At 41.6% G+C, this 12,871-nt stretch overlaps 1 protein-coding gene across 2 annotated transcripts in view; it reads right to left on the reverse strand.

The window, feature by feature from the left end:
- Positions 1-12,871, reverse strand: part of Dock2 (dedicator of cytokinesis 2) — a 433,172-nt gene that overhangs the window by 223,309 nt on the left and 196,992 nt on the right. For both annotated transcript variants that reach the window (XM_021239768.2, XM_004836400.3), the window contains exon 27: positions 11,351-11,446. In XM_021239768.2, the coding sequence (XP_021095427.1) occupies positions 11,351-11,446 (96 nt within the window). The remainder of the gene's footprint in view (positions 1-11,350; positions 11,447-12,871) is intronic.

Below are 12,871 nucleotides of genomic sequence, written 5' to 3' on the forward strand. Positions count from 1 at the left end.
CAGACCTGAGACTTGTGGGGAGCTTGTTTCATTAGCAGCTGTTCCAATCGGGTTTCTCAGTGGGCAACATTAGTCCTATAACAACATTCCCGAAGGGAAACTGGTGATGGAATTTCCCCTTCCAGTCATGATTCAAGGCCTCTGTAGTAGACACAGGAATGTCCTGTTTCATCTCGCCAGGGCTTTTTTCACAGCCCAGCTGCTACGGCTTGGGTGTCCTCCAGGGGCACACTATGAATTAATTTAAGGCTTGTTCTGAACAGTGGTGCTACTGTGAGGAGGTGAGCTCTAGCAGGTGGGGCCTGGTGAGAGGAACTTAGGTCACTGGGAATGAGCCCTTAAAAGTAGGTCTCATCCCAAAAAACTCCACCAGAAGACTTCTAGACTTAATTGACAGATTCAGTAGAGTAGCTGGATACAAGGTCAACGCTCAAAAAACAATAGCCTTCTTGTACACAAATAACAGACTCACTGAGAGAGAAATTAGGGAAACAATTCCTTTTACAATAGCATCCCAAAAAATGAAATATCTAGGAATCAGTCTAACAAAGGAAGCAAAAAGACCTCTACACTGAAAACTACAGCACTCTGAAAAAAGAGATCGAAGAGGATACAAGAAAATGGAAAGACATCCCTTGCTCCTGGGTAGGAAGAACCAATATAGTGAAAATGGCCATACTTCCAAAACTACTATATAGATTCAATGCAATGCCAATTGAAATTCCAACAATATACTTCACAGAACTAGAGAAAACAATCCAAAAATTCATTTGGAACCATAAGAGACCTAGAATAGCTAAAGCAATTCTAAGCAACAGAGACATGGCTGGGGGTATCACAATCCCCAACTTGAAACTATACTACAAAGCTGCTGTGATAAAATCAGCATGGTACTGGCAAAGGAACAGACCTGAGGATCAGTGGAATAGATTAGAAGATGCAGAAACAACTCCAGACATGCTCAGCCACCTCATCTTTGACAAAGGAGCCAACCACCATCATTGGAGGAAAGATAGCCTATTTAATAAATGGTGTTGGAAAAACCAGATTTCAACCTGTCAAAGAATAAAATTAGACCTATATCTATCACCATGCACTAAACTAAGATCGAAGTGGTTTAAAGATCTCAATATTAAGACAGAAACACTAAACTTGCTGGAAGGTAAGTTAGGTAGAACTCTTGAAGACGTTGGCATAGGAAAAGACTTTATGAACAAAACCTCAGCAGCATGGGAACTAGCAGAAAGAATCAACAACTGGGATCTCATCTTATTAAAAAGCTTCCGCACTGCAAAAGAAACCACCAACAGAGCTAACAGACAACCTACAATATGGGAAAAAAATTTTAGCAGCTGTACCTCAGACAAAGGACTACTCTCTAGAATATATAAATTGAAAAAAATCAGACCCCCCAAATTCAAAGACCCAGTTCAAAAATGGGCATCTGAAATGAACAGGCATTTCTCAGACCAAGAAGTAAAAGCAGCAAACAAATATATGAAAAAATGTTCAACATCACTCGTCATTTGAGAGACGCAGATGAAAACAACACTGAGATTCCACCTCACCCCAGAAAGAATGGCTGCTATCAAGAAATCAACAAATAACAAATGCTGGCGGGGGTGTGGAGAGAAAGGAACTCTTCTCCATTGTTAGTGGGAGTGCAGACTGGTCTAACCACTGTGGAAGTCAGCATAGAGATACCTCAAAGAACTAGGACTAGAGGTCTCATTTGACCCAGCTATTCCCCTGCTGGGGATCTTCCCAAAAGAATTGAAAGAATCATACCACAGTGACATACGTGCAACCATGTTCATAGCAGCACAGTTTGTAATAGCTAAAGCTTGGAAGCAGCCCAAGTGCCCATCAACTGGAAACTGGATAAAGAAAATGTGGTTTTTTTAATAAAATGTAGTACTACTCAGCCATAAAGAACAAAAAACTAGAGACATTTATAGCTAAATGGATGCATATTGAGGCCATACTCTTAAGTGAAATAAATAGGACACACGTGTAAATACCTAATAGTTTCTCTAGTGTGAGAAACTGATGGTGTAAACAAGTGTAAACTGTGTAAACTGATAGTGTAAACTTAGCCAATGTAGATGCCATGGCCTTTGAACTTCCAAAAGTGTGAGCTAAGTAAATCTCTTTTTGGTTCATAAGTAGCCAGTCTTCAGTATTTCATTATGGTAATGCAAAGCTGACTGATATACCAGTGTGGGAACAGCTTAACATTATTTTAGATGTCCAGGAAAGATCTCAAGACAGGACTAAAAAACAGTTTGTAATGTTATTCCTAATGCTGTGTCAGAGGAGGAAGAAGACTCATAACATTTCTTTATTTGCTGAGGGTCAATGTTGTGGTAAGCCCTGTTCTACAAGCTTTACACTTATCTTTTTATTCTGTGCTCACTACTATGTTGTTGGCAGGTCATAATCACTCTCAGCCACATTCTACATAACAGGCAATTTAAGACTTGAGCCATGAAATAAGGGCCCCTCACTCCTTGAGAAAAGGAGATAACAGCTACTTGCCTGTCAAATCCTTTCAAATCCATAGCTTGTCCCCCAATTCCTCAGCCCTTAGAAAGCAAAGGTGGACATGGAGGTGTCCAACCAACGCCCATCGCAGACATCTGCTTCTCCAGTACTCCACAGACAGAAAAGGCTGGTTTCTGTTCTAGTGCCAGGACATAGGACAAAAGATACCCATGGTTTTAAGAACACACTAAAAAAGATCCCGAAAGGCATGGAGCTAACTCGAGGTGATTTCATCAGGATTTGATGACACACTGGTCTTTCTGTGACTGCATTTCCCAGCACTTGCTGAATAGTTACCAAATTTTGTGTGTATCTCTCTCTGTGTGTCTGGGTGCTGACAGCTGTAGCCCGGTGTGTCCAACAAAAACCCCAGCTCAGATATCAGCTTCCCCAGGGCCTGAGCTCACCTGCTCTGCAGAACCACGAGGCATGTGTCTCTGAGCCCAATGTGAAATGCTTCCCACCTCAGCAGCAGTAGCCCTAGTTCTATCATCCAGGAGCACTCCAGACATACAGTAAAGAAATGTTGTGCTGGACAGACCCAGGGATGCACCAGCCACTCTACATGTCTAGGAGCTCCTGTTTCCTTTTAACCCCTATCTCTGCAACTGATGCTAGGTCAGAAGGAAGGTTTAGAGGACAAAACAGGCTCTCTTACAATTTGCCAAAAGGAATTCTATCATGCAGGGCTGGTGCGATATTTGGGAATTTTACATAAAAAGATCCTTAACGGAAAGCTTGGCACAAAACGAACCTTTTCTTACCTGATTTTTAAGGTCAAATCTTTTTAAAGCTGATCCTATATGTGTTCTTTTTTTAAGTTTGTCCTTTCCATTAACTCACTTATAAGTTTGGGTTCAGTATGGCCTTATTGCCGAGCCCTGGATGGTAGCACAGGAACCCTGCATACCATAGGAACCAGTCCCTTCTTTGGTGGATCTTAGTTTTCATGAAGCACAGACAAGAGAAAATTCCAATATGATACAGAAATAGGAATAACTGTAATATGCACAAAGAATATCAAGGCACTGAAAAAAGGTGGCCTAAGAAATGGGACACATTCCAAGGAACTGAGATGAGGGAAGAAATGTGACTCCAACTGAAAATGCCCCAGCTTTTTCTCTTCACCTATCCAAATTTTCATGGCATTCAAGACCCAGACTCAGTCCATGAAGTCAAGGTGAATAAATGACTTCTGCCCACATATGCAATGGGCCCCTTGAAAGAGGAGCCACTAAAGCATTATATATATTTTTGTTAAATTCAAGCTTCCCCACCCACAGAACACACGTACCAGCTACATTACCATATTAGGCAGCAACCAAGGTACCCTCCTCTAATAAATTTCAGGTCTCTTACATCATTTTTACTATTTTCTTACTTAAGTTGACTCTCCCTGATATGCACATGCATACAAACACTCACATATGTGCACATACATACACATACACAGGAATTTCCCCCATTAAATTGATTTTATGTCAGCAAAACAACTTCATAGATATGTGTAGTGAAGTGCTTACAAATGTTGGCTTTAGCTCTGGCAGAACTGCATAGGAGAATTCCATGTCCTCCATAACAGGCTTGGAGTGCTGGGCAAAGGGTTCAAGCCTCTCATGGCTGTTTCCTATTTGAGAGGGGATAATAGTTTTTGCTACCCTCACAGGTTAAATGGATTAATGCTCTTAAAGTGCCTGGCACCATCTCTGTCACTCAGTCTCCACCAGGGCTCACACTCACCATCTCCCCATACATCCTGAGCATCCTGAGCGGAGGAAGGATCCTCCTTCTTGCTCCTCTTCCACTAGGATCAGCTTTTCAGTTGCAGCCTTCACCCACCCTGATGTTCCTGGCCTGCTTGTGACAGAAGAGAGCAACAGTAACACTGGTATGCTAAGGAAAGGATGTACAGTTTATATGAAAATAAAAACAGAAAGACTCTCCAGCCCATTCAGAAAGTACTGGCTGAGGTTGTCCTACAGCCAGGAACTGTTTCCTGGAGACACAGAAGTGAACAGCAGAGGCATTGCTCATGTGCCAGGAAGGGTGTTCTGTTCCCACAACACTGGGATGTGCTCAGGGCTAAAGACAGCAGAGGGGCTGAGTGTGATGGAGGTTAGGAGAGATCATGAGGTGCCTCTTGGGCCAACACATAAAGGAGGAAGAGGAGGCATGGAAGGGTTGATCTGGCAAAGAAAGCAGAGAGGAAGATTTTCCAGCCAGGGAGGATGGCAGGTAGGAGGCTTGGAGGAGAAAGGAGTATTCTTGGACTAACAGATAAAAGATCCACTGCACTGGGCTGGTGCAGAATGGAGTTAAAGAACACCAGGGAGAGACAGGGCCAGACTGGAGTACAGTGAGCAGCTCAGCCTACATTCTTGGGGCCATGGACATTTTCTCATGTGGAAAGTTTTACTAAGGGACCCATTTGACTGGAAACTAGATTTGAAAGGGACCAGAAATGGGCCCATGTGTCCTCTTACGAGACATAACGGTGTCAGTGGCAAAAGAGGCTGGCAGTTTGGTCCTGGCTGGTGGCATCAGTAGAGAGAAGCGAGTCTTGAAAGACTCAGATGAAATCACCATGCTAGCCTTGTTCCTTCATGCTAAAATTGCTATTTCTTATATTTCAGCACATAAATAAAACGTACTTTTTCTAATTTTCTAATTCCTTATGGGTATTGATCGTCTTAAACTACTGCAGATTCTGTGCCATTTGGCAGTTGCTGAAAGTTGCCAATAAGTTATCTCACTAGCTCCCATGGTCTAGGCCAGTGGTGGCAAACCTATGGCAGGTATGCCACCGTGAGCTGTTTGTTATCATTGAAAGATCTAAAGGTTCACCATCACTGGTCTGGTCAGAGTGGCAGCAGGGCTCAAGTGCTCATTGTTAACCTTTAAAATAGCCGATGCCTGAAGGACACCTGTAATTATTGACAGTTTGACTATATGACATACTATCTAAGATCAAGGACTCAAGGAAGAGTACTCTTGGATTCAAATCCTATTTCTTCTAGCAGACTGTGTGATTACAGGGAAGTTACATAACTTCTCTGTGCAACAGTAATCTCTTAGGAAAAACTTGGTAAGAGAATACTTAGCAGTACTTGATAAGAGAGCTAAAACACACAGGTACTTAGCTTTTTGCTTGACACACAGGATATTTGTGCAATAAGCAATAGCTTTCTTATAAATATTGCATTTTAACAAGTGTTGAGTCAAGAGCTAAGTGAACACCCTGACCGGGATCCACACCCTTATGTCCTAGCCCATCCTCATACCTGTGCTGGATGGATAATGGCTACTGTTTTGCTGTACTCCTCTACTGTCCACCTGGGGTTCTGGGGCTCGTGGTCTGGTGGCCACTTCCCATTCAGCATCCCAGGAATGGAAAGTGAGGTCAGAGCTCTGAAGCCCCCGCTCTCTGATGACGCAGATGTTTCCTGGCACTATGGGGAGGCAAAGTGGTGGAGGATGGCTGCTTTCCAGATTTCCATTTTTTTCCTTTTTAACAAACTGCTCTGAATTTCTGGAGCTGGCCTAGTGCCAACTGCATTTACCTTTATTTAATCACTCCATAGACTCCTCTGTGAAAAGTGGGGTAATTAGGCCCAAAATATATCACCCAGAGGCTTATTTTAACTACCCGAAATAAAGGCTAGATACCAATTTTAACAAAACTACCAGATTGTTTTCCTTCCAAGAATGCCTGGCAGTGGGTAAGGCCTCTGATTGGTTCTCAGCCATTACTGTGGGATTGCCATCCCCAACATGGGGAGGCAGGAGGCATGGACTGGCCCTCTCTGGGTTCAGCACAAACAAGGCTGAAAATCCTTTCTCACACGGCTGCATTTAGGAGGGACAATACTTGCCTGGAAGGGACCTCAGAGGACTGGAGAAATACATGCACTCTCATATTCCTGATCATATTCTGCCTTATTGCCACTAGCTGAGATGTCAGATATGATTTGTTCTCATTCTCTGATACCTGCTCAATCTACTGTCTGAAACAATGGGAGAGAGTGAGTGCAAAGTGGGATCCACACTTGGTAGGGGTTTCCTTTGTTATATTTTAACACTTCTGAAGATTACAATCTGTGTCACATGTATTACATTTTATATTTGATAAATATGCCATGTATCATGCAGAAACTATCCCCTAATAAAAGGCTCTCTGAAGTCATCTGCTTTTTGCCATTACTCTTCTGCTCCCGTATCACGGCCTTCTTAAAGGAACTACAAATGTATAGAAGAGAATAATTGCTATATAAGAGCATTTTGACTGGGCCACAAAAAACCCAATGATTTCAGTCATTACACAATATTTACAAGTATCTTGCATACATTACTATTCGCCAATCTCGTACTATGAAAGACATTACTAATCAATTCAGCACTTCTTCCCAATGAGATGAGATGTAGCCTCTAAATTCTTCTCTATACAGTACCACAGGCAGCCATTACTAATCAACCAGAATTGGCATGTGAAGCAAAATCTATCTTAGTTCCTCACCTCAGAAGCTAGGGAGATAGGGAATGAAAATAGGAATCAGCTAAATCAGGATACACAGATGTATGAAAAGGATCACAAAAATGATATTATTCATTGTATATAAGAAACAGAAGTGGAGAGAAGTTAAAATGCAGAAAGTCCCAGAGCCAGTTCTCTGCAGAAAGAATGTGGAAACTTTCTCCAGTTCACACTTCTTCCTTCTCCAAAATGTTCTTTCTACCAAACCATGCTGCTTTTCTAACAATCAAAATCAAGTTACTTGGTCACTTACATAAATAAGCAATTAATTATCTGACAGATTAGACTCTGGCAAAGAGAAGAAGACAGGACACCAGACGTGGAAAGGAGTTTTGTTTTAGATTTTTGTAAAAATTCCTTTTGCTCCTTTGTCATCATCAATTCATTGTTCAAGCAGATGGATCTACAGAAAAATATGGAATGGTCATTTCTAACAAATGATAATTACAAGGTACTGAGTGCAAGAAACGATCCGGCCTCACCATATGGTTCCTGTGGTTTTAATAGCTAAAACCTTTTATCTCAATACTCCTACTTCTGCAAATGAGAAAAAAGTCACTGTTCAATCTGACATAATGAGAAGTGTTGCACTAGCCACCCTGCCCCTTTCAAGGTCTTACTGGAATTTCTGAAGTACTAGAAATGTCTGGTGTTTGCCATAAATATTGATTGTTTAATATTCCCCAGCAATGGAAACCAACCGATAAAAATCACATCTGGAAAATTAAAAGTGACTGGTAGAATGAGTATTTGTCTTTCTTGTCATATTTCAATTCTAAATTAAATTGGGGCCTTTAATGCTGAGACAGGGACTCCTTGACCCCTGGATAATTATTTTCTGACATCATTTTCTTTAATTCGGAGGAGATATCCCCATGCTAGGAATGGCTGGGAAAGCCCACGTCATGCCAGTAAGGCTATCTCTTAAGAAACACCTGATTTTTTTTTTTTCATTCTGTTTGAGGCATGTGCTGGCTCCTAGTGAGGTGCACTTGCTACATGCCTGTAATGCTTCCCACTCAGCACCCTCATTGTTGTAATTACACTAGCAAATCTAGAATCACTGAGACTAATGGCACAGCTTTCAACTCAGAACATCTGCAAGGATTTCGGAAACAGCCCATGGGACGTGGAAAACCTGAACAGGAAGTTCAGCAATAAAAAGGGATGAAGTAGTGATACATCTTGAAATATGGATAAACCTCAAAAATATTATGCTAAGAAAGAAGCTAGATACAGAAGACATCAAATTGTCCAGATGAGGTGTCCCATGCCTACAATATCAGCTACTCAGGAGGCTGAAGCAGGAAAATCACAGGTTTGAAGCCAGCCAGGGAGAGTAAGACTCCCTCTCAAAACAAAATAGATGGGACTGGAGGTGTGTTTCAGTGGTAGTGTACTTGCCTAGCATGCACAAGGCCCGGGGTTCCATCCCCAGCACTGCAAAAACAAAGCAAACAGAAAAGATCCCAAATTGCATGTGAAATTTCCAGAAAAGGCAATCTGTAGAAGTGGAAAGTGGATCAGTAGTGGCTTAGGGGTGGAGAAAGGATGGAAAATAAACTGCAAATGAATATTGAGGATGGTGATGTTCTAGATGCACAACTGTATAAATTTATTAAAATTCTCCACAATGAACATTGTCAATGGTTCAATTTTAAAGTATGGAAATTAAACCTCCACAAAACTCTTATTTAAAGAAAAAGCAAAAATTAAAACACAAAGGCAGAGAGAAATGTGTGAGTTAGAGAGGAGATCCCCACTAGGGCTGTTTCCTAAGGGCATGCATCTGAAGACCAGGTAGGAAGCCAACAGCACAAGAAAGATTCCAGGAAAGAAAGAAGCGCAGACTGCACATGGTGGTGATGGCTGGACATGCTTGGGCAAGAGCCAGACATCCATTTTGGACTGGATATTTGGACAGAGAACAGTAGATAAAAGACTAAAACAACCAGTTGTGGCCAGACCAGATGCCAGAAGCTGAGAATGATCAGGCTAATGCATTTAGGACTTATGGCTGGCAGTGGGGAGCCACTGAATATTCCAGAGTACAGGAATATCCTGTCATACATTATTGGAGTAGCAGTAAGGAATGCATGTTGGAGGGTCAGCCACCAGGGCACAAGAACAAATAAAAGGCTCAAAGAAGTAGATGGTGAATGAGGGCCAAACTGTGATCACTTGCCTGTGTGGATAATCCAAAGGGACAGAGAGACTTATCGTAGCAGATAGAAAGGAAAATAATAACAGACATGACTTAGCACTTTCTACTATCCAAGGCCTAGTTTAAAGAATCACTGCTCTAATGGAAAGCCAGAGAGTTAAGAACCTGCTATATACAGAATGAGCCAAATGGATAGATGATCATCTTTAGTTTTGCTCCAAAGAAAAAGAATAACGATTAGAAAGGTCATAAAATGCTTATCTAAGGTATGTTACAGCAGCCATGGATAAGGAAGCTTGTAGCTGAATAAGTAATGGTGAAGTTTCTGTGGTGGGAAGACAGTAAGTGAGACAAATGACAAAGACCGGTTTATAGGGCCCTCTGGCCTAGGAAAGCAGGAGTGCCCGGTACTACTGCTGCTGCTCTCTGTGGGTATCACGGCTTTGTATTTTTTTGCAATGTCTAGGATTGAACCCAGGGCCTCATGTGTTCCAGGCAGGCTCTCTACCACCGAGCCACAATCCCAGCCGAACCCAAGGTTTTTAAATGTACATAATACACATTATGTAAATAGGCATGTATAAAAGTAGACACAACTGAATTGGTAAAAGAAGATTGTCATGCTTGGGCTGCTTCTCGAGATCAAATGCTCTCTCAGATACTATTAGAACAATTCAGACTCTTATGTTCTATATCCCTGCAGCAGGATTGTAGTATGCTGTCATTTAACATCCTCAAACCTCGATCCCGCCATCTCAATATAATGCAGAGATGCCAGCCTATTATCTGGAAGCCGGACCCAACTGTTTTGGAATTGTATAGTGTTTATCAATATTTTTAATTAGGTGTCAATACTTAAGTGTCAGGAAATCTCATATAAAGTATAGTGATTTTCAACTTCTCTTAAAAAACTAGTATTACTAATTATATGGCCCAATTTACATGGTATAAGTCAGTCAAAGCTGAGTAGCCCTGGTCCTTCTAAATCATTAGGAGGTATATTTCACCCATCCATCCATCCATCCATCCATCTAACCATCCATCCATCCATCCATCCATCCATTCCTTCATTCAATAGCATTTATCATGCACGTACTAAATGACAGGCACTTTTGTAGGCTATAAAGACAGCAATAAACAAAACAGGCAAAAACAGTTGCTTTCCTGGAGCTGCTATTCTCACAAAGAAAGCTAGACAATAAACAAATAAAGTGATCTATAATTCAGGTAATAAACACTAATAAAAATAAATCCATGGAAGAGGGTAGAGAGGTGTCAGACATTGTAGACATGGAGTCAGGGCAGGAAAGATTCTCTGATCAGGTGAAACTGGAGCAAAATCTGATTAAAATGAGAAAAATGTCCCCGAGTACCAAGGAAACAGTATTGCGTGTGGGAGAAAGTAAAGGAAGGAGCAAGGGGGAGGGGTATCTCAGGCCTAATGATGGCTTGGATCTTTCTGAGTGGGATGTGAATCCACTGGCAGGTTTGTGCAGAGGAGCAAAGGGGCTGGACACATTCATTTATGTTGAGGACTGGCCCCTGTAAGCATCCTAAGGTTTGATCCTTGTTTTAAACCAGGAGGGACAGAGGGTAAAAGGTTAGCAACGGGTTCTGTATCTGGGGAGAGAAAATAATCATACTACAGGGCAGAATATCTTAATCTTTAGAATATAATGTTTTTATACAAGAATAATCCCAAACTTAACATTGACTTTGGATTAAATAGTATCTGTGGGTGCAGGTAATACACAATGAAATCACTTAGAAAATAAAGCTCATAGAATCCGACCCTAAGCCAGAAGGAAAGGTTCCTGGAAGATCCCATCTTGCTCACTTACAAAAAGCTCCTCTCACTTCTCTATTTTTACCAGTGATATTTCACCCCTTCTGGTATACTCAACCTCTGAGACAAGTCCTAAGTATCATCCTGATTCAGCACCTTGAATTAGTTCTCATGTTCTTCCAACATAGACAAGAAAAATCTGATCTTTGTTCTCCAAAACGAAGCAGTGATTGGCATTGGTGTTCAATGTGATTTGGTTTTCCAGAAAATCCATCCCTAGACCCTAAAGCATGTGACACATTTGAAGAGAAAAGGATCTACTCACAATCAGAACATGATCCCGACCCATTGTGATTACTGTTCGGTTCACTGTGCGAAGCAGCTGGACCATGATCTCTTGAATGTGGTGGTAGGTGAAGGCCTGTAACACAGGAAGAGACATTTGTGTGACAACCAGGACATTAGCACAGTCTTCTAAAGACACAGATGAGTGGTCACAAATAGTGATCATCAACACTACTGCCATCAACACCATCAGGGCCATTATTATTATCATCATCACTCTGATTGTCATAGTTCTATAGTTCTATGCCCCCATCACTTTGGATTGTGTCCCAGAAATTCCATAATCACCTTCAATATAAGTTAGTCATAAAGGGTTTGGGAATAGGAAGTTTGGATTGAGACTACTAGCTCTGACAAAAATTTGTTATACTACATTGGCTAAGTTATGTCACTTCCCCGGACCTGTGTTTCTTCATCTTGTTTGAAATAAGGATGGACCTTAAAGCAGAGAACTGGTTATACAGGCAACAAAAAAGCTGAACCCTCAATGGCAGGAAGGCACTATTACCCATAGGCTGGAGGCACTAATATAAGAAGCAGCATCCCCAGGGATTGGGAAATGTGAGGGAAACTGACTACCGTGGATGTTTAGATAGCAGAAGCAGCACTGTCCACAATGGGGTGAAAATCCATGATAAGTCAGTTTGTAACATCTGCAGTATTCTCACTTTAAGTACAGGTCCCTACATTTTCTAAAGGCCTTACTGATGTGTTCCGAGCTTTTGCTATGGGCAAGCTAGGTTTTCACGTTCATTTATCTGCATCCCCAGATCATGTTACAGCATAGCCTTCAGGTACAGTTTCACCCATGCATCCCTGTGAATATGTACAGGAGCAAGTAGAAAGGCCTGAGATCTTAGATTCAGAATTCTGGGTCTGAATTTCAATGCAATGCTTCTCAGCTGTGGAATCTCACTTAGCACTGAAATTTTCCAAAACTTGACTTCCTCCTTAACAAAATGTGGGAGGTCCTCTCAAGTTTGATGTGAATCTAAAAGTGACATGGGAAATTCTGGAAGAAACACACATGTGTGATTTCTCTGTGGAAGATTCTGTAGGTAAAAAAAAAAAAAGAGCCTAGGCATAGGCAATTTCTGGATTTTAGGTGCATCATTCAGATGGCTGAGAACCATGACACAACCTAATGTGCAGACCTGGAGGTGGAGGCTTAGGCTTGGGAAGGGCTCTGTGTCTCCAAGTCCTAAAGGAGCCTGCTCTAAAGAAGGTTCTAAATAAATGGTGGCTGAAAAGCTGAATATACACCCACACTCATTCCTAGGTATGCAAGGAATCTTTGCTGCATTTTGTGCCTTCAACTCAACTGCAGTTTTGTTGCTTAGTGGACTCTATAAAGGAAATAGATCCATAGTTGGAGGAGGGCAAGAAAAAGAAAGATGTACTTAACTTCCTAACATGCTTTCAATGACTATTGGCATGCAGAGATGAATCACCCTGAGCTTGCTTTTCTTTTCTTCCTCAGATTCATTTCTTGGCACTTTGG

This window comes from Heterocephalus glaber, unplaced genomic scaffold, assembly GCF_053883595.1.
Source record: "Heterocephalus glaber isolate CG9 unplaced genomic scaffold, H.glaber_assembly_v1.0 deba00001606, whole genome shotgun sequence".
NCBI classification, from domain to species: domain Eukaryota; kingdom Metazoa; phylum Chordata; class Mammalia; order Rodentia; family Bathyergidae; genus Heterocephalus; species Heterocephalus glaber.